The 24,182-nt window shown below is 38.0% G+C and overlaps 2 protein-coding genes across 23 annotated transcripts in view; both read right to left on the reverse strand.

Annotated features, from left to right (window-relative positions):
- Positions 1–858: 858 nt before the first annotated feature.
- Positions 859–8,463, reverse strand: slc15a1a (solute carrier family 15 member 1a). The gene is made up of 23 exons (XM_007546536.1): positions 8,175–8,463; positions 8,002–8,042; positions 7,467–7,554; positions 6,817–6,958; positions 6,524–6,643; positions 6,337–6,436; positions 5,318–5,408; positions 5,134–5,217; positions 4,969–5,051; positions 4,807–4,893; positions 4,645–4,734; positions 4,516–4,560; positions 4,371–4,403; positions 4,192–4,280; positions 3,882–3,963; positions 3,662–3,778; positions 3,396–3,539; positions 3,256–3,302; positions 2,929–3,036; positions 2,711–2,822; positions 2,011–2,148; positions 1,625–1,732; positions 859–1,515 (listed from the first exon to the last, which is right to left on the reverse strand). Exons 1-23 carry the CDS (start codon positions 8,179–8,181, stop codon positions 1,270–1,272), a joined length of 2,202 nt encoding a protein of 733 aa, XP_007546598.1. The 5' UTR covers positions 8,182–8,463; the 3' UTR covers positions 859–1,269.
- An 892-nt stretch (positions 8,464–9,355) lies between these two features.
- Positions 9,356–24,182, reverse strand: part of LOC103134340 (dedicator of cytokinesis protein 9) — a 77,617-nt gene continuing 62,790 nt past the window's right edge. For 5 of the 22 annotated variants that reach the window (XM_016668673.1, XM_007546540.2, XM_007546537.2 and 2 more), the window contains 21 exons: positions 23,614–23,728; positions 23,463–23,529; positions 23,323–23,370; positions 21,816–21,952; positions 19,146–19,261; positions 18,922–19,059; positions 18,642–18,824; positions 18,270–18,383; positions 17,626–17,841; positions 17,350–17,407; positions 17,136–17,242; positions 16,531–16,653; positions 16,309–16,422; positions 16,076–16,081; positions 14,631–14,660; positions 13,965–14,111; positions 13,503–13,713; positions 12,441–12,631; positions 12,248–12,348; positions 12,032–12,170; positions 9,356–10,434 (listed from right to left, as the gene is read on the reverse strand). In XM_016668673.1, the coding sequence (XP_016524159.1) occupies positions 10,309–10,434; positions 12,032–12,170; positions 12,248–12,348; positions 12,441–12,631; positions 13,503–13,713; positions 13,965–14,111; positions 14,631–14,660; positions 16,076–16,081; positions 16,309–16,422; positions 16,531–16,653; positions 17,136–17,242; positions 17,350–17,407; positions 17,626–17,841; positions 18,270–18,383; positions 18,642–18,824; positions 18,922–19,059; positions 19,146–19,261; positions 21,816–21,952; positions 23,323–23,370; positions 23,463–23,529; positions 23,614–23,728 (2,487 nt within the window). In that variant the 3' untranslated portion in view covers positions 9,356–10,308. Of the gene's footprint in view, positions 10,435–11,784; positions 11,793–12,031; positions 12,171–12,247; positions 12,349–12,440; positions 12,632–13,502; positions 13,714–13,964; positions 14,112–14,630; positions 14,661–16,075; positions 16,082–16,308; positions 16,423–16,530; positions 16,654–17,135; positions 17,243–17,349; positions 17,408–17,625; positions 17,842–18,269; positions 18,384–18,641; positions 18,825–18,921; positions 19,060–19,145; positions 19,262–21,512; positions 21,557–21,815; positions 21,953–23,322; positions 23,371–23,462; positions 23,530–23,613; positions 23,729–24,182 lie in introns of all 22 variants that reach the window. The other 17 variants (XM_007546545.2, XM_007546547.2, XM_007546541.2 and 14 more) reach the window with 8 other exon arrangements.

Here is a 24,182-nt window from a genome sequence, read left to right on the forward strand (position 1 = left end):
AGATGTCTCTGCGAAACAGTTGGGAAATGCATTGCAGGCTTTGTTAATATGTTATTTGCATATTTTGCATATTCAATGAATGTGCAGATGAATGTGGCACATTAAGGGATCTGGAAATTGTATCCAAGTTAGATTGTGAAGGACCCCAGTTTCCTTCATGATATCTTGGCTGGTTTCTTTTGATGTGACCAAAGGAATCGTTTGATACATCCACAGGTACGTCTTCAGTCAGAACATTTACATGGTAAGTGTAAAAACTCACCAAATTAATCTGTCAGAAGATTATAAACCCACAACATCATCACCTGGGCTGTCTCAATTTGTTTGCCATTACGTTTTTTTATTTTTATTTATTTATTTTATTTTTTTTTACATATGGCCAAGTTGGGTTGGATATTGTTTTTTATCCCTTTTAAAAATAAACCATTTCTTGAAAAGTATTGTTTGTATTTGTGGAGGTTATCTTTGTCTAATATCAAAATTTGTTTGGCACCTATCATAGCCCTGTGGAATCAGTGCAATATTTTCTAAATATATTTATTACATTTCATCACAACAGCAAACATTAAAAACACAAACCAAAGAAAAACATAAAAAAAAACTCAAGTAAAGAAGCCAGGAAATGCAGCATTATCGATAAATCCTGAATACCACGGCTACACTCTTATTTCTTACAAATTTTGTAAACACATTTTAATGAAATAAAATATGAAACAAGAGAGGAAAGAAACTCTAGGGATAGAGCTGTGTTTCACTGTGCAAGTGTCCCAGATATTGGAGAATCTCTTTTTTCTGTCATCCTTAAGTGAATCTCAGTCACTCCAAATGAACATGAATAAAAGAAAGGAGACTGACTTTGTTTCAAAACCAACTTCTTATATTAGCTAAAGGAAGGACCATTATCTCATATTAAGAGATTGCAAAACATGATACTTTTAAGTAAAGCGTTATCATGATTCCAATACTATGGGTACATATTTTCAATAAAAGTAGCAAAAAAAGAAAAGAAAAAAAAACAAGGAAGAAGTAATATTTTGTAATCATGTTGATTTAACTTGGACTTAAAGACACATTCTGTTGCACTCAGATATTTAGCAAATTGACAGATCAATTAATTTGTAGGTTTTTTTTGCACAATACATTTTTCACATGCCTGACTTTGTTACCTTATAGCATCCTTTGTGCATTACAGTATAAACATAACTCAAATTAACACCTACTGTAAATTCTTACTTTTATGTCAACACCATAGATTAATTTCCTGATAGCTCACATGCTGGTTTGAACATATTTCTTGTCTTCATCGTCACTGCTAACTGAATCTCTCTTCTCCATCTCTTTTGATTTCTGCAGCTCCTTTTTCTTATCATCTTCATCATCTTCATCATCGTGAACTTTCTTCTTGAACTCGGCCTCGATCGCTGTGGGGTCGATATAAGTGTAAAAACTCGCCATAATGGAGAAGATGATGGACACCGCCACCAGCAGAGAGGCAAACAGGATATACTCTGTCCACTTTAAGGTAACAAAGAGAGAGAGAAATGTCATTGGAAACATTGAAAAATATTTGTGGCTATCATAAGTTGTTGGTATTGTATGTTTTGTTTTATTTTATTTTTTTTACCTGTTTGGGAAGTTTTGCAATCTCTGCCACAATGAGGACGATAAAGTTTCCAACGGCATTGGTCAACAACCAGCCCGCCTGCAGCACTGACTTCATGTTACTGGGTGCCTTGTTGACGAGAAGGGGATATTTAAAAATGAAAACACAATTAAAAAAAAAACTGAAATAATCAGAGATTGACTTACATAATTCACCTCTAAATTCTTGCAGCAGTTTAATATATTTATAATAATTTTAATCATTTATATTAAATTTATTGAAAGCCGCTTGCAACCGTTTTCATAAAGTAATGCCTGATCAGAATGTTGTCCCACACTGTGTTCACAGATAGGAATATACAGACAATATTATGTAAAGATTGTTTAGTTTTGTTCTGGACAAATTACCTGTGAATAGGAGAACTCCAGGCCAGTAACAGAAAACATGACTTCACCAGCGGTGATGAGGAAGTACTGTGGGATCTGAAGGGCCATGTGCACCGAGTTCGGCTTAATGTCCACTGACTCAGTTATAGATTCTTGACACTGAAATTGACCAATCAATAAACACAGTTAAGAGAAAAATATGCCACATGTAGTCATATTCAACATCTGAAGTCTTCACAGAATAGCTGTGTTTGCAGTGAAATTAAATTGTTCACTGGTGGATGAAGAGGCGTTTGTAAAACAGTCACTTACAGTGGATTTTCCCATTTTTTAGAGTATAACAGTAAAAGAGGCTGAATACAAATGCATGCTACTCTTTGCATGTTTCATTACGTTTCTATTTCACAAGTATGCGTCACTTTATATCACATCCCAAACCCTAATAAAACACAGTGAAGATTGTGGTTGTAATGTGACAAAATATTTAATAACAAGAATGAATGTGTTTGAAAGGCAACTGGATATGCAGGGAAAAGACATGGTACAAAAACATATTTTGTCGTGTAGAGTAAAAAAAAAAAAAAAAAAAATCAGTCTTCAACAGTTATACACAATAATAAAATTAGCTGGTCCTCCTCCCCCCCCCCCTTTTTTTTTTAAAGCAGGCACTTTCTAAAGAATATTAACATTTAAAACATAAATCACTAAGCTTAAGACTCACGTTTGGTCCAAATGTTAATGTGCTGGGGATGAAGAAAGTGTAAGAGCCTCCAAATCCAAAGTCCTTGCTGTATTCACATGACTGTGACCCGCTCTGCAAGGTGAATGTGGCCCTTCATAAACCATAGGAAAATATTCAACAAACCATTGCTTACATGTGCACCTAAGGCAAACATTGTAGTAACAAAATGTCTGAAAAGGATGGACAACGACTCTCACCTTCCATTTTTTATCTCGGAGTAGTTTGAATAATGCAACGGTTCAATTTCACCATAATGGCCTGCAGCTGACGAGACTGTCACTGGTGTACTCATTCCATTTATGAATCTAAAATGGGATAAAAATCATGACGAATGTTTGAAGAACAGCTACTACCAAATCTATAAAAGGCTGTTTTAACAATTTATACAAGACTGATGCTATTGGACCTAAACAAAAATTTACCAGCTGTCACAATTAATATGGTGTTTTTTTTATAAATTATTTTTTTTGTTCAACAAACTATGAAACTGTTAAAGAATATTAAGAATGACTTGTTAAACATACCGGATTTCATTGTTTCCTTCTTGTGGCTTGTAAATCAGATCAGAAGCCTGAAGAAATTTAGTAATAAATGCTTCTTAATTCAACAATTATACATGGGATGGTGTAACTTTAATTCACAGTACTTTGTGTAAGTCTCTCACCAGTTGCCATTCATCATTGATTGCTGAGGGAATAAGAAGTGTTTGTCGCTGCCCTTTGGTTAGGGAAACACTTTTTGATACTGGAGGATTGCCGATTAAAACCGTAATTTGATCACTTTCAAATTTGAAGTATTCTTCACTGGCCTGCAAAAGAATAAAACAGATGTAACATTTTTTCACTCTGGATAAAATATCACAAGTAGCGTGCAGAAAGTACTGAGTATTAATTTTAATTTAAAGGAAAAAATTATGTTTTATGTTTTTACCTGAGCTGCTGCAAGATTTAGCTGATTTTCTGGAAACTGAACAGTAATTGGAGTATTTCCCATGTTAAGAAACTTCAACTGACTCTGGGACGCCGATGGGAAGACAGGCAAGGTTTTCTGGATGTCAGGTTGAAGTAGTTAGCCTTTAGCATTTGTTGTGTGTTTTAAGAATTGCATTTGTCCTAGGAAGAGACAAAATGACAACTTGTCCTCAACTTACGTCGATTTGAAGCTGGATCACAGCTGCACAGACGAAAGCAAGAGCTGCTAGAATCATCCCAACAGTCATTTTCTTCAGAGGTCTGTTGAATTGAAATTAAGTTTTAGTATTTATTTGTATAATTTGCACACGTGACAGAAGAAAATGTAAACAATTATCTACAGCTATGCTCTAAAGTCTTCATAGCCCAGGTGGATTTAGATTTATTTATTTTTTTGTTCAACTAAGAACTTTGTTTCTAATAGAAAAACTGTCAAAAGATACAATAAGGTGACAACTGGCAAAAAACAAAATATGCCACCTCACTTACGTAAAGTGCAGACCACACTTTTTAATCAGAGGGAATACCAGGCTGTCCATAATGGGAACCAGAGTCAGAATCAGGATGGGGTTGATTGTCTTTAAGAAACAAATAGCACAATGAGCATTCTGTCCTGCAGAGGGCAGTAAATAAGTTTGTGTCTTCACTGTGCACTTTTTTTTACTAACCTGCATCTGATCGGGCTGTATGACGATTGACCCCTGCAGAGAAATAAAATAAAATAAATAAAATAAAATAAAAAGATGCAACAACATAAATGCACTGCTATTCAGAACTATGAAACAAGGATGCTACTTCATTCACCAAACTTACAAAATTCCCATCCATTGTGGTGGCTTGTAGTGTCCACCTGGAGCCCTTTAACAGAGGCGTAAAAATTCAGCAACACTTCTGCTTCAAGGACATTGTGCAGTGTTGAGAGGTTATGATTCGAATACATACCTTTTGATCAAAAAGGGTCCAGAACATGGGCAGCGGGATGTACAAGAGGAGAACCCTCAGTGCTATTTTGATTTGAGCAATGAGGAGTTTCTGCAGCAAATTGGAAATGAACAATTACTAGAGAGGAACACCTTGGTGCAATCAAAGAAATCAAAAACGTACGTCATATTTTTCCTCTGCCCAGTCCATCCAGTGCTCCTTCTTTGGATATTTTCTGCTTCTGTGTCTGTACCGGTTTTTAATTGCAAACTGAAATTAGAGAGAAAATGGCTCTTAGAAGTCAGTGGAAGTTATGTGAATATTTAAACAGGCAAACAGACTTACCCCGATGCATTTAGACACCTTGAGCATGATATTCCCCTCTGGTTTAGTTTTGTAGTACATACCACTCCCCATGATAAACACCACTGTTGGAGAATATGCACATTTTCAGGGTGCATTAATCAATTTCGTGGGAAGCACTTAGATCCCAAGATTCAATAGTCATACCGAGAGAAACCGCCATCAGGGCTGCAGGCACTCCGAAAGCAAGAGAGTAGCACTTGCTCTTACTGTGAATACCACAATCCTGAGCTGTAAAAGGAAACAAAAAGATATTTGTTAAGATCAAATTTAAAGTTCCTTATAAATTTTTATTGCAACTTTTTGGCCATTAAATGTGTGCAACATGTACCTCTGAGGATGGGAGTTATGATGGTTGACAAAAGACTTCCACCGTTGATGCAGAGATAGAAAACTGAAAAGAACGTTCTTCTTTGCTTGTCCTGCATGAAAACCACAGTAAGTGTTTCATTGAGGACCGATATAAAGAACTGCAATTCTATTATTATTATTTGTGAGATTAAAGCCTTTTTTTTTTTAAAGCAAAACTGTTTTACTGGTGTTAATATTGAATTTTACTTATTTGTGTCCTCTCCTCACTTTTACCTCTACCATTTCTTTGGTCGTTGTTTACCCAAATCAGGTTTCTTTCGTCAATAATTTAGTTTGACCTGTAAGCATGATTTGAACTATTTATGTATGAATAGGCTGAAAGGAAGGCTGTGGCTTGCTTTTCCTTCTGTGCCTCTTTAAAACTGATGGTGGACACATTGACAGGTTTTAATTGCTAAGCTGCCCTTCAAACATGACAGTTTTGCTTTGACATATGTCAAAATTCCCAACCACAACCCATTGCTAACCAGGTCACAACCAAATGCATGGCTTGTAATTAATCCCACAGCACACAGACATTGATTGACCAGCCTTTTACATCTGTGGGCAGCTGATTGACAGGCAGTGGTATCATGTACAGCCACAGCAACATGTGCTGGTCTCAGGTAGCCATAAGTAATATCCGGTGAAGCAGATTGTTGCTCCTAAAATAGCATATTAGACTAATTTACAGACAGTTTCTTCTGCTGCTGATATCTGTTATTGGCTGTGGCTTTCCTTCTATTTAATGCATAAAGATTAAAGCTGCCAAAATAAGCACACATTATGACTTTATCATTAACAGCTCAACTTTGTTTGCAGGATGACAACAGATAGCAGATAAAGCGTGATGTGGAGAGTGGAGGAAATCACAAGCAATAAAATATTTGAACTATGGATGTTTGAACTGCCCGTTTAGAGTGGAAGCTGACGATAAAGAGCAAGCATTTGAAATCTTAGATAGGAGCTGTACACGTGTTGTTGTTTTTTTTTTCCAACCTGATGATCTCCAAATTGATCTCCACCGAAGGCAGCCACACAAGGTTTGATACCACCAGTACCAAGAGCGATGAGCAGGAGACCCGCCATGGAGAGCACGCTGAATGTGAGGGGAAAGAATGAGCGCATGAGGCGGCTGGTACACTAACAAGAATTTATTCATCCATGTAGAAACATGTAAACCTACACGTGAAAGGTGAGATTGTCTGGAGACCCGTCTCTGTCTGAGTCAGTGATGTCATGGATCGCGCTGACGGCCATCGCCACCTGACCGATTGCGTAAACAATCGACAGGTAGATGATCGTCCTGCGAGAGACATGATGAAGAATAATGGAAGTAATACAAGCTGTAGATGTAAAAGTGCCTTATTGAAAAAACAAAAAAACAAAAAAACAAGTTCAGATCGTGCTTCTTAGACTGAATCACTGAAGTATTAACATAGCGCAGTGAAATCATTAAAATTGAACCCAGTCACTCACTTGAACTTCCCAAGCCAGGAGTCGGCTATAATGGCCCCAAGAATGGGGGTTAGGTAGCAGAAAGCAACAAAGGTGTGGTAGATGGAGATGGCCAAGTCATCGTCCCATCGCAAAAAGTACTTAAAGTACAGCACCAGGACAGCTGTGGAGAGGCAATAATACCTTTTTCTACAGCACAATTGTAAATATATCAACTTATTGTATTCCATAATAATAGGTTCAAATCACAAACTTGAGTTAAAGGATAGCCGTAACAGGATTTAAAACAAAAAACCTTGTCGGGTGAAAAAGACAGGCAAAATAAGAAAGATAATGTTACGAATAAATGGGTTGTACTACTATACTATAGTTCAAACTTTATGTTCAAACTGGAACTACTTGTGTGACATAAGTCTTTCTCTCCAATTAAAAATTGAAAATGATTTGTCTTTTTTTTATGTTTTTATCTGCCTAAAAACAATTAAATGTGCAGTATCACAGTAGTCAATTTTTTTTTCTTTTTTTTTTCTTTTTTTTTTTTAGAAAAGACAAAAATTGAAATCGAAAGGTCTCTCGCCCCCATCTATCGGCAGTCTTTTTTACTTTTCAAAAGTAAAGTAATTGCAAAGTCTTGTCGTGTAGTTTGGTGTGTTGCTTCCCAGAAAACTCACCTCGCATTCCATAGTAGGAGAACCTCTCACAGAACTCATTTACTATAATGAAAAAGATGCTGATGGGGTAGCCAAACACTTCTTTACACTGTTCAGGAGATACAAAACAAATGTAGCGTAATCCCTTCAGCAAAGCTAAGACAAATTTAGTGAAGATACAAACGGATCAGTCAACACAAAAAATATTTTGTACAGAGACTGCAACATTAAATCTTAAATTATAAACTGTTAATTCAAATGATACTGATAGTGATTTTTCTTTTATTGCATTGCAATTTGCGTTAGTATATTTTATGCCAATAAAACATACTCGACTCTTATTTTTTTAATCATACAAAAAGTCAGTTGCACTCTTATCTGTTAAATCCACGAATAAAATGCCATCCTAATGGCAAAGATAACTAAAAATCACATGCAATTTTTAATACACTGTGTATCCAAAGGCCAGCATTACAACTAAGATTTTTAATGCTTGACTTCTAAAAAGGCTCAGTCAGTTTGAAAGTCATCATATACAGTAATACCACCACTTTACCTTTCCTCTGCCCTTGCTTTCCTTTTTGAGGTCATCTTTTTCTGTGGGTACAAAAATCTACTTTAGCTACAAAAAATATGAAATGTGTAAAACTGATCAACTTTACTTTGACTTGTCAGTAAAACATCTACACAGTCTTATGAATTACATGTACTATTTGTCTCTAATCTTACCAGTCATGTTTAAATGAGGCTGCTGCTTGCTTTCTCTTGCACCTTGGTATTCCTTTGAGATTTGTTCCACAAGCCCACAATACTTTATCTTTTTCTCCTGGCAGGTGGGAGTGGGAATGCTTCATGTTATATTGCTCCTCGTTAGCCTTACGCTGTCTTTTGCACTGCTGACTGGTTTGTTTTTGCAATAGGGTGGGAACATGAGCTGCAGCTGATAAAGCACCTAGCATATTCGTACCCTGAGATTTCACTGGTTAGTGCTCGCAAATATGTGTGACAAGCCTTAAAGAATTTTTTTTTTTTTTTAATTGCTGTAACGAAATATTGCTTAGATTTTTTGTCAATTAATTTAAGGTAATCAAAGTATCTCTGAAATTTTAACTGCTATTATATTCCTTTTTTTCCCCCAGGTATAACGAATATGTGACATACTTTCCAATAAGGTAGATGCATTCTGACCTCCACAAGTCAGGAAATGACTTTAATAAATGTCAATTTGTGTAAAATGGCTCTTACCCAGAATCCAACTAAGCTGAGCATGGACAAGTTTATGTTAAAACCGAATCATTTAAGTATTAATATAACAGTCAAACTGTGGTTGAAAAGTGAGAGGGAAAAAGCTGCCTTGTCAAAAACAAAGAAAACAACATTACACCTCAAGTTGGTGAATAAACATCAACAGGCGTTCAGGCTACATTTGGAAGTGACAAGAGGACTAAAAGTTGTGCTGTAAAGAAAGTTGCCTATCGACATCCAGAGTTTGCAGGGTCAAAACATTTCTGCATGCCTGAAATGTCTGGGAGGAATGCCAGGAAGACACCATTTTTGTCCAGCAACCACAAATGTAAGGGTGTGGTGTCTACTAAATTATACTAGAGTTTTAATATTGACAGGTTGCTTTAGTTAGTTGAGACTAACTTTGATCTTCAGAAGAAGAATGAGCAGAAAAACAAATCCTCAGTGTTTGTAGTGTAAAACAGAGAAAGAATGTGAGAAAGTACTTCAAGAGCAATGTTAAGTATGGTGACAGATCTGTGATGCTGTGGGCCTGTTGCTCTTCCAAAGGCCCTTGGAAGATTGTTAGAGCATTGCATCATAAAAAGCATGGGCTTTGTAGCTGGAGTTGAATAAGAATATTGTAAAAAAACAACAACAACAACAACAATAATAATAAAGACATATGCAAAGAAGTGAGTGCTTTTATTTAAAAGATAAGCATTAGGGAATATCTCTGTTTACAGCAGAACAGTGGCTTGTGTTAAATATTAAAAAATGCTGCTCAAATATAAGACATTTTTCTTAAACAATAAAAAAAGAAAAACATAAAATAGTATAAGCTTCATATTTCTTCCACAGTAGGCATAATGTCTTTCCCCCACACCTCATCGCTTTGGCAAAAAGGTGAACATAATCATTACAGTGTTTGATCTCCACCCAGCAAGATGCTTTGCAAATATTGCACACAGTCCTTTGTATGTACATCAATAAACAACTTGGAATATACTTTTTGTTTGCAATGGCTTTAAATACATATATATATATATAAAAAAAACTCCAAATAAAAACAGATTTAATCTAACATTAATTCAAAGGAGTTTTGCAAAAAAAAAAAAAAAAGCCTTTTCTGAAAATGTAACTTTATGTCCAGACAGAGAAGCGTCAATGTTTGCAGCATATATTTATCAAGACATCAATACAGTGGCTTATAAAAGTGGAATACTGTACATAAAAACACTAAACATGATTAAAAAAAAAGAAAAAAAAAAACAACAACTGGGGGCTGTCGGGGCAGGGTGATGTAGTGGCATGCATAGTTTAAAAATCCCAACAGGAATGTCTCCATAGAAACAGTGTTCAGTCTTTAGGTAGAAACAGGTGAAACATACATTTCATCAAAAAGTGTTTTTTTTTTCCCGGATGAAAGTCTCTACTATGGTGTTACTTTTCTCATCGGGCCTAGCCTCTCACACGCAACACCCTGAGCACAGAGTCACAAATCGTGCTTGACTGAGTGGACCAGAGCGCAACGCAGAGAGTGAGCGTTATCGACGGTTCCAGCATCTTCCAAGCAATAAGCTGACAGATGCAAGCTGGCCTCAGTGGTGAGCATGCAGTGCTCACATCCAGAACTGGATTATATCACCGAGGCTGAGTGCGGGATGCCCTGGATGGTGACGGAGGTCGGCGTGCCACTGATGGCGTTGAAGATGTGAAGCGAGTCGGGGAGCACACTCTTCATGCCGTCTTCCACGGGAACGATCTTGGTAGGAAAAGCGACAACTAAATCAAAACGGAAAGCTCATAATAAAAGCCAACAGATTCAAAATTTGGGGTCTCCTTGTTTTGAATCTTTTCCATCATTTACAATGAGGCTAATAGTAAAAAATTGTAAATTGTATTGGATGCAGCACCTTTTTGTGTGTTCGTGTCATGTTATGTTTGTGCACAGGAAGAGAACAAGTTTTTCAGCATTTTTGTTTGCATATATGCAATTGATATGAATGAATGTCAAATTATAAATGTCTCATATCAAAACCCAGAGATGAAAAAATGTGGGACTAAAATCTGGCAGTTACTTCCAACAAGCATTTTTTTTTTAGTTGCTAATAAAAAAAAATTATAATGAGAAATAACAGATTTATCAGGATGCAGGGAGCAATCAGATTTTTGGGCGTCAAAAAATTGTTTGTTCAATTGATCAGGCACCTCTAGGACCGAAATCGGTTTTCATTGGGGTGCCTGCTGTTCAAAATATAAAATTTTTAATGTAAACTTTTGTCAGTAATTAATTGATGTATTCACTGCTTTTTTAAACTGCTTGTTGAACTTCTCACTCACACTGGATGACTTCACATATGCTCATAACAGAAGCAACTATTGGCCACTCAAAATGTGAGCGATAGAAAAAAAGTTGGAATCATTTTTCTACATTAGATTTTCTATATTAGATTAAAAAAAAGAAACATGTCTGCTAAAATTATTAGATATTAGAAATAAACCATACTTGCTTCATGCATCTCTAATGAAAAAAAAAATTAGGAACACAGATTTATACGCATATTTACACAGCAACACATACTGTCCATGCATCCAAACATTCCGCACACGCATGCAAGAAAGTACGTCAGCAAGCCAAAAATAACAAAAGCCAAATAGTGACTGTTGGTCTAGCTAGCACTTTGAGCAGTGGGGGGGGTTGAGTTGGACAAAAACTGATTGATATACTTTCATCCACAGGTTAAATTTTTTGGTTATTGTCTCCCTTTTATAGGACAAACAGTATTGTTTATAAATTAGTCAATTTATAGTGAAAATAATTGCTCAGACAGCTCAAGTTATGCACATGAAGTAGAAATTTGCTTCATGTGTCAGAATAATTTATGTGAGGTTGATTTCATGTTTACTGCAGGTGTTGAAAGATAAAAGCAAGCGGTTTATGATCTGATAGCTCTGAGCCTCGGGATCAAGTGTTGGACCTGGGCTTTTTTTTTTTTTAAACTACTTTAAAGGCAGGACTTTTACTAAGTTAACACCTTAAATCCAAATGGTGTTTGTCTAGCAAGACCAACAATTAACTCAATATTTTGCATTCTGATGTTTCTTGCATTACCATCAAATCTGCTCATGTCAGCACGAAGAAAAAAAAACAACAGAGAATGTTGTTATCAGAGAGTGCTTTATCGCTCTGTAAAACAATATAAAAGGCCCTCTGATTACTTTGATTTCCACAGACCGTTTCAGAGGCAGGTTAAAGGTGTTACATTATTATGCTAAATCCAGTAAAAAAAACAAAACAAAACAAAACAAAAACAAAAAAAAAACAGCAGCTGTAGGAGCAGCAGCATCGCCGAGCTTACCTGCTCGTGCATGATGATGGACAACTCTCTGGTCAAGTCTCTGTAGTTTGCTTTCATCTCATCGTGGTACTCCTGCTGGTCCTCTTTGATCAGTCGCTCGTTAATGCCCAAGCCGTGGCCACAGGCCTCCACAAAATGCCTGCTTAGAAAAACGTTGTAAGCACGTGTTCAAGAGAGATTACCTCTAGGTAACTGTAAGACCCCCTTACGCCTCACCTGAAGACCTCTTTGAGCTGCTTGACCTTGTTATCTGGATACTTCTTGGCGCTCGAGTCATCCAGAAAAGCTCTGGCATATGCAAGCGGTCCTGCATTCACCTGTCATGGAGAGAGCGTAAATTTCCTCATCATATTATACTCTAAGTTTTACCGGTGTGCGTTTGTGCTTTGGCAGGACTCAGAGTGGGCACCTGGACACTGATGCTGCCCTGCAGCTTGAGCTGCAGACGGATCATGTCCACGTCGCTGGAGGAGCACAGCTGGTTGATCTCGGCCACTTTTTTGCTCATTTCGTCGATGGCCACCTCGATGGGGCTCAGGTCGGTGTGGTGTTGGTACATCACTGCGATACGCTTCTTCACGTAGGGAAAACAGTGTGTTGCTGCAAGAAGCACACAAAGAGGCGAAAAAGCTTGAATTGAAGCTAAATGATCAAGCTTCACAGTTCTACAGCCGAGTGTCCGTCTAAGTGGAGACTGCTCATCAAATAAAAGCTCACACATACTTGTAGATAAGATGACATGGCTGAACTTTTGTATCTCTTGCACCATAAAGCAATACAGCTGTCATAGGGATTAGGAAGTGTACATCTCAAACGGCTGACAAGTTCAAAAGCTAATCAAGATCTTCTATTCATAAACAGAGACATTCTGCTGACAGATGCAATCAGTGATTGACTAATGAGAAATGTGCTCAGTCTTAATAAACGGACTCGTGTGAGCCGAAATGTGACGCAACGGCTTTTTAAAATTTATTTTCAGATGATGAGTCTTACATCTCTGAGATGTTCGAAGCAAAACACATCTGTTTCTCTGACCGGTTTGCTGTGTTCCTCCGTCTTCATGATGTTGTTCGCTGTCTAACAAACTCCCAAGGCCTTCGCAGAACAGCTGGATTTATACTGAGATTAACTCACATGCAGATGGTCTCTATTTACTGATTACTGCACTTCTGAAACCAACTGGATAAACTCGGTTGTAGGAGGTTTGAGCGTAAAAGGTAATAAAAAACATTGTGTGCCACAGTCCCAGATTTTTCCTCCGCATATCGATTTCCGCATGACATTTATGTGCTACTTTGTTTTGGTCTCTATCACATAAAATCCCAGTAAAATGCATTTTCTAATAAAGTTTATAGGTCATTATGCTCTCAGAAGGTATTGCTTGAGAAACAGATTTTTTTTAAAGAAACAAACTAAAACAATTGTTTTACTGAATTACTGCTAATACGTAAATGAAGCGAGAGCAGCTTACTGGTGAGTATCGTCCTGCGTTTGCACTGCTCCTCCACTCCACCTTGCTTTTTGCCAGATATTGTGAAAGGCATTTCGAACACAAATCGCCGGATGTTGTGGCTCCTTTCGAATTCTGTCTTTCTGTCGGCCAGCTCTTTCTCATCCAGGTACGGAGTCACGTGGGTCACTTGGATATACGCGTACTTGGAGTCCAGGTCTTTGGGGTTAATCTGTAGAGGAAGCACGTCATCTCAAGACATGAACTCCTGCTACAATGCAGCACCAATCAAACTGCCAACAAATTAAATGAATCAACAATCTCCAGGTCAAATGTTGTTTTTGTTTTTTGTTTCTGTTCATAAACTGCATCAAAATGAAAAAAAAAAAAAGACCTTTTCACTCTGTTTCATTTAGGGATCCACTGAGTGGTGGAACTTTCTTTTTTTTTTTTTTTTCAAAAGATAAATGCAGATGACCTCACCCGTCCAGAATCCTGAATCATCTTCACGTTCTCCTGTCCAAACTTGTCAGAGTAAAGCTTCAGGAGCCTCTGGGAGATCTCAGACAGGGGCGTGAACTTGGGCTCCTTGTAGATGTACTCCTTACCATCTTCATCCTCAAAGAAACCCTAAAAAAGATGAAACGCTCTGAAAAGTCAGCTGAAATAAGCACAAACGCTGGATTAATCTACTAACAAGGGAAGCACATCAAACCAAGTATAAATAGTGAGTGGGAGGCATTCTGACACTGATTAAAAGACTCAGCTCTGATCTGAGCAGTCCTAAATATACAACATACTATCTAAGCTCCAAGAATAGCAACTAGAGGAAAAAAAAAACACTTGTGTTAGTTTATTAGTTTTATATCTAAAGAAGACATGGATGCCATAATAGCACACTACAAGTTAAAAGTCCTGTGAAATGAAGGGTGAAGCCATGCGTTTATACAGCGGGATCTAAACCCTGTGATTAGCTTTGTACAAGGGGCTTCCTACTCTGATCGCTACAAAACTGATTGTGGCGCACAGGAGGAGTTAAGGGGCTTAAAACATCACCACCGCACATGAAACCGCACTGCAGATTGCATTAGTGAAGGAGCACAACACTGAAGCAGCCTAAAACACACTGCAGCTCTCAGACTAATTTACCTCCGCCTCTGAATCAGTAAACTGGTACTGCTACAGGAGTGTGGACAACACAAAAGAATAAAATCATTGTTATTCAAAAACTACAATAACTGTGAGCACATTAACTGGAAAAGGCAACTGTTCTTATTATTCATCAAAGAACACAGCTGGAGGGTAAACACACTCAGAAAATATCACTAAAGTCGACGAACACGGTCAGAACTGAAACCCCACGAACTAAATTTGCAATTGCAATACACGCAGAAATGCTGAAATGAGTGCAGAAGTGAACGAGTGCCATGCAACATATCCTTTAAACAGAGATTAGCAGTGCTGGTTGTTAGTCATTCTGTGCCAACTCAACCATCTTATTTCGGTTGCTTTTGTTCTAGTGAAAAGAAATTCTCCTCAAGTGTTACATCATCATCACATTATTGCGTTATGTAGTTGTTTTATAAGACATTGCAATGTAGTTAAGTCGGTGTTGTTACTCCAAAACTTGTCTGGAAAAATTTTCCATCATTTTTGCAAAGGAATGCTCCGTCTGAGTGGAATGTTCACCAATCACAAATTTAGCTGGTTGGTTGCAATGCTAAACAAATGTAGAGTGTTGACAGCGTGCCAGAAAAACGGAGCTAACAGTCAAACCTTAACTTGCTTTCCGTGCAAAGTTTGCAACACAAGTACTCTGTGTTATTAAGATGATGTAACAGGAAGAAACCTCAACATGAGGGCTACACTGCAGACAAATACACCAACATTCATTTTTATTTGTTCTGAAGATTTGAAAGAAAAGGAATACATTATCAGTTTATGGGCATAATAAGACTTTAAACAATTACAACTTCAATTTCCTGTCACATCATGCTTTTAATGAGATGTCAGTGAAGGTTTCTGCAACCATATAGTGCATGGAGTAACACAGGGCTGCCCCTCATCCTCATAGTGAAAATGAATTAATCAATTAATCAGCTTAGACCAGCTGACTTCACTTTTGTTTCTTTTAAAAGTTAAATGGCAAAGTGGATGAGTAATCTGTACCATAGACGCTTGAAAATAACAACAACAACAAAAAGTTTAGTGTTTTTGTTTAAATATTTGCTTTAGTCCATGCATCAAAAAGCAGGAAATACTGAAATATATGTTTACTGAAGAAGAGATGCTCTATTAAAGCTGAGCTGTTTTGAGTCACCTCTAAAATTACCAAATATATATTTTTAAAAATTTGCTTGGCTTTTTACCTATCATAGATTAATCTTTCAACAGGAAAAAACAACAACCTATGAGCAAACTCTCAGCTGATGTAAGAAAAAACCCCCACAATAATATGAGGTGACACAGAATAGCACATTGTGAAATTTGAAGCAGCAAGCTGTGTTTGACAAGTGCAAATGAATTAAAGCAGCACAAACACCACAGACTACGACTGTTTGGACAAAATCAGGAAGGTCTCCTGTATGACTTACCGCTGCCTTCAAAGAGGATAAAAAAAAATAAAAAAACAGAGAAGTTGGGTCATAAAATGTTGCTGCATGCAGTCGTGCTCTTAAAATATATTCAGCAGCTTGCCGACTTGTGCTCTTCAGTCAAGTTTTAATAATTTACAGTCACACACGCAATATGTTTGTTTGGAAAAGAACGCCAAACCTTAAACCCTAGTGGACAGATTGTGTTACTGCATTCTGAAGGCTGACCCTACCTGGCCGAAGAAAGCCACTCTGAAGTACGTCCCCAGCAGCCTCTTGCCTGTATGCATCACCTCCGTCACTTTGCTGTATGCACGATGCAGGGTGTCATACAGGTGGGCCAGTTTCTGCATAAAGGGAGGCAGCAGAGTTGTAGAGCAGGCTGGAAGCCAAGTAAAATGAAGACTAATTCAATCTGGTTAGGAGATTGGACCCGTAATAAAGAGACAGTGTACCTCAAAGTCCCTGCGCTTCTCATAAATTGGGATTATGAGTTTATAGATGTCTGAGATGAGCTCATAGCGCTCTGCTTTCCACAGGCCGTCTGCACACTCCTCCAAAAGCTCCATTAGAACGTCCTGAGTGGACGACAAATGGAAAGAAAATAATGCATTGAGAGCTTAGTTAAAGGGGTTTGAGGAGACACAAGTACAGGCTGGTCATGAGGACCAGAAAAGGAACGGAGTGCTTCCGAACCAAGCTATTAGGAATAGACAGACAAGCACAATAATATTGATTTCAAAATCAATCTTCAGACTTTGTATGATTCTCCTACTAAAGCAAAAGTAACTATTCATAGTTGTAGCTCTGAAATCTACAGACAAACTTAAAGTAGATGAAGCCCAAGCAGTGGAATTCATCCCAAGAGCTGAAGAGTCTTTAAGATGAACATTTGATTTGTACTGCAGATGCAAAAAAAAAAGGTATAAATCAAATGTAGTTATTTTTTTAAACCTTTTTTATATAACTTGGATATATTTCAGATTTTTTCTGAACTCATTAATCTTCACTAGATAACAATAGACACAAAATACACACAGTAAGAAGAAAATAGTTTTACTTCATTAAAATGCACATCCTGCATCCCAACATCCTCCATCATTGCGGCTTCTTCATCAATGTTTGGGGTTACAACTCGGAAAGCTGAACAGCCCTGCTTGAACATTCCTACATAAGACAGGAGGAGAGACGTTAATATAATATAGGTAGAAACTTTCTAATGACAAATTAAAGAACTGGATCAAAGGCATTTTCATCAGAAACAACTGTAGCACCTTTTCTCCGGAGGTATTCTGCCACGAGGGCTGCAACATGAACATAGCACATGGCCGCCTGGGAACCAAAACATTAAAAATGACAATCAAAATCGCAAAGGGGATACCGATGATTTATCACCACATTTAACCGTACATCAAAAGAATCAGTATAAAGCAGCTGAACTACATAAAACACCCACTTTGATGCAAGTCTGTTGAATGCTAAATTATCCATTGTAATAGCACAATCCAGCCCAAAGAACCACACAAACAGACAGGTGTGTTATCACAGACCTCTGATAGGTCTCCATTCTTCACATGGATCCGGGCCATGCTGTCCAGCCAGGTCTTTCGCAGCTCGGGCGTGCTGGCGTACGACTTGGCAAGGCTGTACTGCAGGTCCACTAGCATTTCTGGATCTCTCTCGTGCTCCTTCATTTGAGCTGTGGCCATCAAAACGGTCCTGATGCGTTTCGTCAAGTCCTTCACATCTGATGGGAATGCTGTGTGCTGTTGAGGGGGATGGAGTTCAGACAAATCCTTGTGAATGTAATTTTCACTTTAACTTGCTTCTAGAGCAGCTACATTTCCCCACTTTGGGACAATAAATGGATATTTCTAGTCTACTTTATGACATGTGGTGCTGATGTAGGAATGCTGAGCATAAATACACATTGCACTTTTAAGATTATTTTTTGTTAAATGTCTTGATATGTAGATCATTTCCATTTCCGCTCTAAGCGTCTTTGTGTGTCGTAAAAAGCTCTTTATACATTTGATGTATTATTATTATAATTTACGCTGTACTCTGTTAGCTGTTTAGCACAAAATGCCAATAAAACGCACTGAAGTTTGTGGTGTAAAAGTTGTAGGGGTATGAACACTTTTCAAGGTATCATAAGGCTTAATTTGATCCTTTTTGCTATGAACCTCCTCACCTTGATACTTCTGTCACTGTTGGCACAATTGTTGATTATTGACAGAGAATGCTGGAAGCGGGTGCTTCCAATGCCGATCACATCAGCAATCAGCTGACTGACAGCAATCACCACCTGAAGCAGAAACACATGATTATAAGAACAAAGCAACAGTTGAGCTTTACAAAACATAAGAGTTCTGAAAAAACATGACACACAACCTATGGAAATCAGCTGTGAGAAGCATCTTTTATTAAATCAGCATGTAGGGAGATCGAATTGCAGCTTAGTTGCAGCAAGGAATATATAAAACATGCGTGCAAAGCTATAGATTGAAATCAAGACAAAAAGGTTTAATGTAGATAATTCAGGTCGACAGAAAAGCCGTCTCACCTGCAGGTGTGTTCTGACAAAGGACTTGCGACCTGTGTAGTCAAAGTTGCTCTTCATGAGAAAATACAGCAGGTGGGCCGCATCGCTACGAATGGAGCTCAGCTTGGAGTTGCAGCATTTCAGGATCTCGTAGCAGAAGGCCGCGCACATATCTGCGCGGCCTTCAAAAAATGTGCACGGGAACTGCGGAAAGAAGGCAAGACCGGTTTACCCTCTGCCATGACTTTCTGGTCAAAACAAACAAACCATCATTCCGTAGGGCACCAAACGTTCTTCAGACCTTGTAGATAAAAGTGCGCAGTGATGTGAAGACCTGCTTCAGGGCTGTTTCAGACTGATTGATGCGCAGGAAGCAGAGATGGACTTCAAACACCTTTTTCATCAGCGGGCTGTGGCCGTGGTCAGAGCAGAGCTGTGTCTGCGTGGAAACAAGGAATGACCCGCTAATTCAGATAATGCAGATAATTCTGGCCATGGCGCCCGGCAGGTGTTTTGATCTGATACCTTAAAGCCCATGATGAAGATGCTGAGAGTGTCCAGGACTGTTAGACACACTTCAGTGGCGATGTTGGCCTCCAGCAGCGACTGGTTCAACACATCCGCATCGGAGTGACTGTAGGCTGAAAAGAAACACAAATGCTGTAGCGCTTCCATGTTCTTCATTAAACTCTGCCAAGAAATGCTGTTTACAACAGAGGTTATCTATATAAGGCAAAGCTGATGCTAAAAACGATTGAAGTTTTCTTTAATGATGTTGAACATAAAAGTTTCATTCCAAGCGAAAGCCAAAAATTCTTATTCTTTGCAGTGCAAAATTGCTCATCAGGCAAGGAAAACACACGGTCTGTGTTTTCATTGGTTCACAGAGAACATGTGGTGACAGCACTTTTTCAAAGCCAATGGCATTCTCAATGGGTTCACCTGAGGGATGTCTGTTTATGCTGATGTGTGTCAGAGCCAAAACGAGTGAAAGTTCATCATTGAATTTGCAGACGACTGTAATCATTAAACTCTTGAAGGACAAGGAAGATGATTTTGTAGACTAGTCCAATTCATGGTGCAACAACTCATCCTTTTGGAAACTAAAAAAAAAAAAAATGGTGATTGATTGTTAAAGAAATCAGCCTATGATTGTACCAAGACGTAATAATGGTAGACAGCATAAGAATTTGTCCAGCATTCTGGGCAATAAGATAACTTATGAAGTTAACAACGATTCCATCTCTTAGAAGGCCATCCAGAGGCTGTTTTCTATTTTTTGGTAAATAAAATGGTTGTAATGCTGATCCATCTCTTTTGGGAATAGTTTATTTTTCCTTTAAAGGAATCCATTTTAACTTTTGGAATGGTAAGCTAGATAGGCAACCTTAGCAGGACTAGGTTAATAAAGAGAGGTCGATGAGAACAGCTCAGGTCTTCACAAACATTGTTGGTGGTATTTTAAGAGACCTTAATCGGGTCTTCAGTCACTAGCAGGGAAATATCGCTACCTAAAGGAGCTTGGTATCCTCTGTACACCGAGTTCACGACTCTAACATCAGGAATGATGTTTACTTGTGCCCAAAAAGGCAAGATCAACCCACAACTTGAGGTCTTTTATTGTTGAGGTTTTTTTTTTAAATTACTCTAGACGAATTGTATTATTTGGAGTCCTGATATAATTTTGCACATTTTGTTTTTATGCCCTTCATGTCAGTGTTCATTGTTGTGTGTAAATAATTTATAGACTGCTGGAAAGTCATTGGCCCTCTGGAACAATAGAGTATTTCAATTTCAACACATGGCTTCGTTTTATCAGAACATCAGTGACAATTTGGTGAAGGGGCATCGGCATCTGAGGGGATGTTTTATTGACTAGTGGTGGAAAAATTGCAATCAAAACAAATCAATTAAATCATCTGCAAGCTAAGCCCTTAAAAAAGCTGGTGAGGTTTAATAGAAGATAGAAGAAAATGCTGCTAGACAGCATACATGTCTAGCAGCACGTATCATAGTTTTGTAAACTATGATACGTGATTTCTCCACAGACCAGCACGTTTGAGGGGACATGGGGAAGCCCTGGCCCTGAGAACAAGCTCCACTTTGTGCCAAAAATGCAAACAAACCTCCTGCTCTGGTTAAACAAGGGTCGGTTAGCCCTTAAATACAACCCTGGCTCCCCAAAACCCTGAGTCTACAGGAAAATGTTAGGTTTGAAGTATTGATTACCGACCTCCACATTTAGAAAGCTAAGAGAACATACTCCCAGCATTGTCAGTGAAAATAAAATATTTATTCATGTTTATGCCTACAAACTGTCATAATGGATTTTATTTCCAGTCAGACCAGCTTCTTGCCATTTTGCAATTTTTTACTCAACTCTTCTGGGTACAAAATATAATCTGTCACAGGATGTTTTTACGCTTTGACAACAGACAATTTGAAGTGATTTTTGTGTGTGTGTGTGTGTTTTACTAATGATTTAAATGGCTATATGACTCCAATACGTTATTTCTACCAGAAGCAGGTCTCAACTATGGAGCAACGTTGCTGCAAAATGGATTGCCTAGAAGTCTAATGTGGAAGTGCATAAGAGTGGTACAAATGGTACAAAAAGGGGTCCACAATTATTTTTATTTTTTTTTATTATTATTATTTTTAGGAAAACTGAACAGTTTCCTCAAACAGCATCCAGTTTGGAATGAAACTCTTCGCATTTTTTTTTATGGATTTCTTTTCCAAAATGGGAAAAAGTCAAAAGCAGATGAGCTGTGCAGAGGATGAGAAGATTTAGAGAGCTAAACTTGAAGTTAAAATAGGCATGCTTTATTTATTTATTTTTTTAAAAATGAAGTAAGCAACAAATATCCTGGCAACCTGTCACATTCTTACCATGTTCTACAGATATTCCAAGTATACTTGAAATCTTTCTTACACTGAAAACACAAAGAAACTGTATTAAATGATGCCTTTTCATAAAAATACCCACCTTACTCCCCTTTGATTAACATAAAGCTGCCTTTACCCAGCTCTAAAAGAGTTTAGAGATATTTTCCTGAAATGTTTTTCTGCTAGAAGTCTGATCGAGTTTGACAGAGGATGATGAAGAAGATAATGAGAAGCATGGGGGGTAGACTAAATGAGATGACGAGTAAGAGGAGGGTCTACTGGTAGAGCATGGTTGATGGCACTTACTGTAGTTAAAAGTGTATGAGTTATCCAGGCTGCTGAGCTGCTGTAAGCGGGCATGCATCATTCCCGCCCTGTTACGGGACACAGGCAGAGTCTGAGACTTCCGCTCATGTGCTACGGGTCCTGCCCCTTCCTGGTTCCTGATGAGGAAACAGGATAAATTAGACGCAGAGCTGGAAAAGCCAGCGGGACCAGGGTTCGTGGAGCAGGTCATGGTGAATATTTGTCATTTTTACACACCCGAGAGGTGTAAGCAGCACTCAAATGTGCCAGGAAGTCAAAATTGTGACCATGAGTGCATGTTTAACATGCAGCCAAGGGTGAAACATGTTACAGCATTAAAACACAGCAAGTTAAAGCTTAAGCCATGCATGAGAGAACGAGAGGCGGCGAAGGTGGAAAACCAAAGAAATGTCACAGCACTGCAATGAAAAGTATCATGCAGTCAGTCTGAGGAAATCATTTCCCCCTTTAGCTTACCCAAGCAGGTAGAGGGCAGGAGCCAGCTTTTATATCAGTATGTTAAACTTGTCAGCGTTTGAGTGAATAGAGATAGAAACAGTGATGGCAGGTTAGAGAGAATGAAGGCCTCTGAGAATGGAGGCCAAAACACCCAAATATGAAGAGAAGAGAATGAAGGAGTGTTCAGATACATCTGAATCCTGCAAGTACTTAGACTTTACAAACATAATATTTGACTTCAGACTTGAACCTGGATAATCAGTGACACAGAAGTGTACATCCACTCATCATAGGCATAAATCTCATGTTAATTTGGAACTTTCCGTGATTTGTCTGAGATGTTTTTTTCCAGGCTGGAATTGTTTCTATTTATTTTCTATAGCATGAACATGTTGCATCACGATGAGGATCATAATTTTATTGCAACTAAGATAAAATTTAATTGATATTTACAAAAAGCACCAAAAATAATTGCACCAATAGCATTGCTATTTAAACCATTTTTTTCCTTATATTTGTTTTCATGAGTAGATCAGTTAACAGAATCTGTCCAACAATAAGGTAAAGTTATTCAACTAGTTTGTTGATATAATAATTGGTATGTTTTTATTTTATTTTATTTTTAATTTTTTAGAACAGCATTTGTTTGTGAGTTATTGACTGCAGAAACACAAAATCACAGCCCTGTTTCTGAACTATGCTATCAATGCATTTGACCGTTTTTGATCAGAAGAGTGATCAAATATCCAGCCAGAATTACGCCAGGACCTGTGATGCTTTTCTAAAACATTTAGTAGGGATGTCTGCATGTATAATTTTGTGAACTTTGTGTGAGCACAGAATTCACAATGAATTTAAACTTTGATGCCTAGTTCTCAATCTTCAGTATCAGTGAAGCTGCTCTAAGCACAAGCTCCAAATTATTTAAAAATGTATACCAGTGATGAGTGTCTGCTCCTCTACGTTATTATTTGTAAAGAAACAAACTAACACCTTTCTCTTTCATAATAATGAGGCACCAAAAAGCAAGAACACTTTGCAACATTACCTTGCAATGTATCTTTTCCCCATGTATCTGAACTGATGGAGGCAGACTCTGAAGAAAGGAAGAGAAAAATCAACCATCACACATTTTATAAGCACTTACAACTCCAACGTGTTTTAACAATCAAGACAAGCCTCTCTTACTCAATTAAGATAAAGAAGTCCATCAGTTCAGCAGGTGAAGCCTTGTTCCAGTATGTGAACAGAGCATCTGGAGGGAAAGAAAATACCGAAACCGGTGAGACAGCTTGTTTGTTCGTGTATTTAAAACGCAGAGTAGGGCTTCTCGTTTTACCTTCAGACATGCTTTTAAGCACATGTAAGAAACACATGAGGAGGCTTTTGATCTCTGCCTGGTCCAGTTTATCACATCGCATCAAGGCACTTCCCAGGGTCGAGGCAGGTTGGTTCTGAGACAAGAAAACAAGGAGTGTTTAAGTGGTGCCAGACAAATAATCAATATTCTTTTTCACAGATTTGCTCATTTCTCTATTTAAATATATCAAGACAAGCCAAACTAGACAATTATGGAGTAATGGCCTTTCACATGAGAGAAATTGCTCTTTGCCCCAGGTGGCACAGTGTCATGAGGTGGTTCAAACCTAAAAAAAACAGTATATCTGCCATTTGTGTCACAAATATGGCTTATATTGCTCTTCTACCAAGTAAAACAATGTGCCCACCCCCTGTATTGTACAGTGCAAATATAACTGTCCATAGAAGCTGGCTAATGCTTGAGCTGGTATCTTATACGTCTTACTCAGTGTTATATTTGATCTAGATTGAATGTAATCTATCTATAGGTCAAAATAATTCACCTTGACTGATCAAAATTTAAATGGATATTTTTTCTTTAATCCAGAA

This window comes from Poecilia formosa, unplaced genomic scaffold, assembly GCF_000485575.1.
Source record: "Poecilia formosa unplaced genomic scaffold, Poecilia_formosa-5.1.2 Scaffold16, whole genome shotgun sequence".
NCBI lineage: Eukaryota > Metazoa > Chordata > Actinopteri > Cyprinodontiformes > Poeciliidae > Poecilia > Poecilia formosa.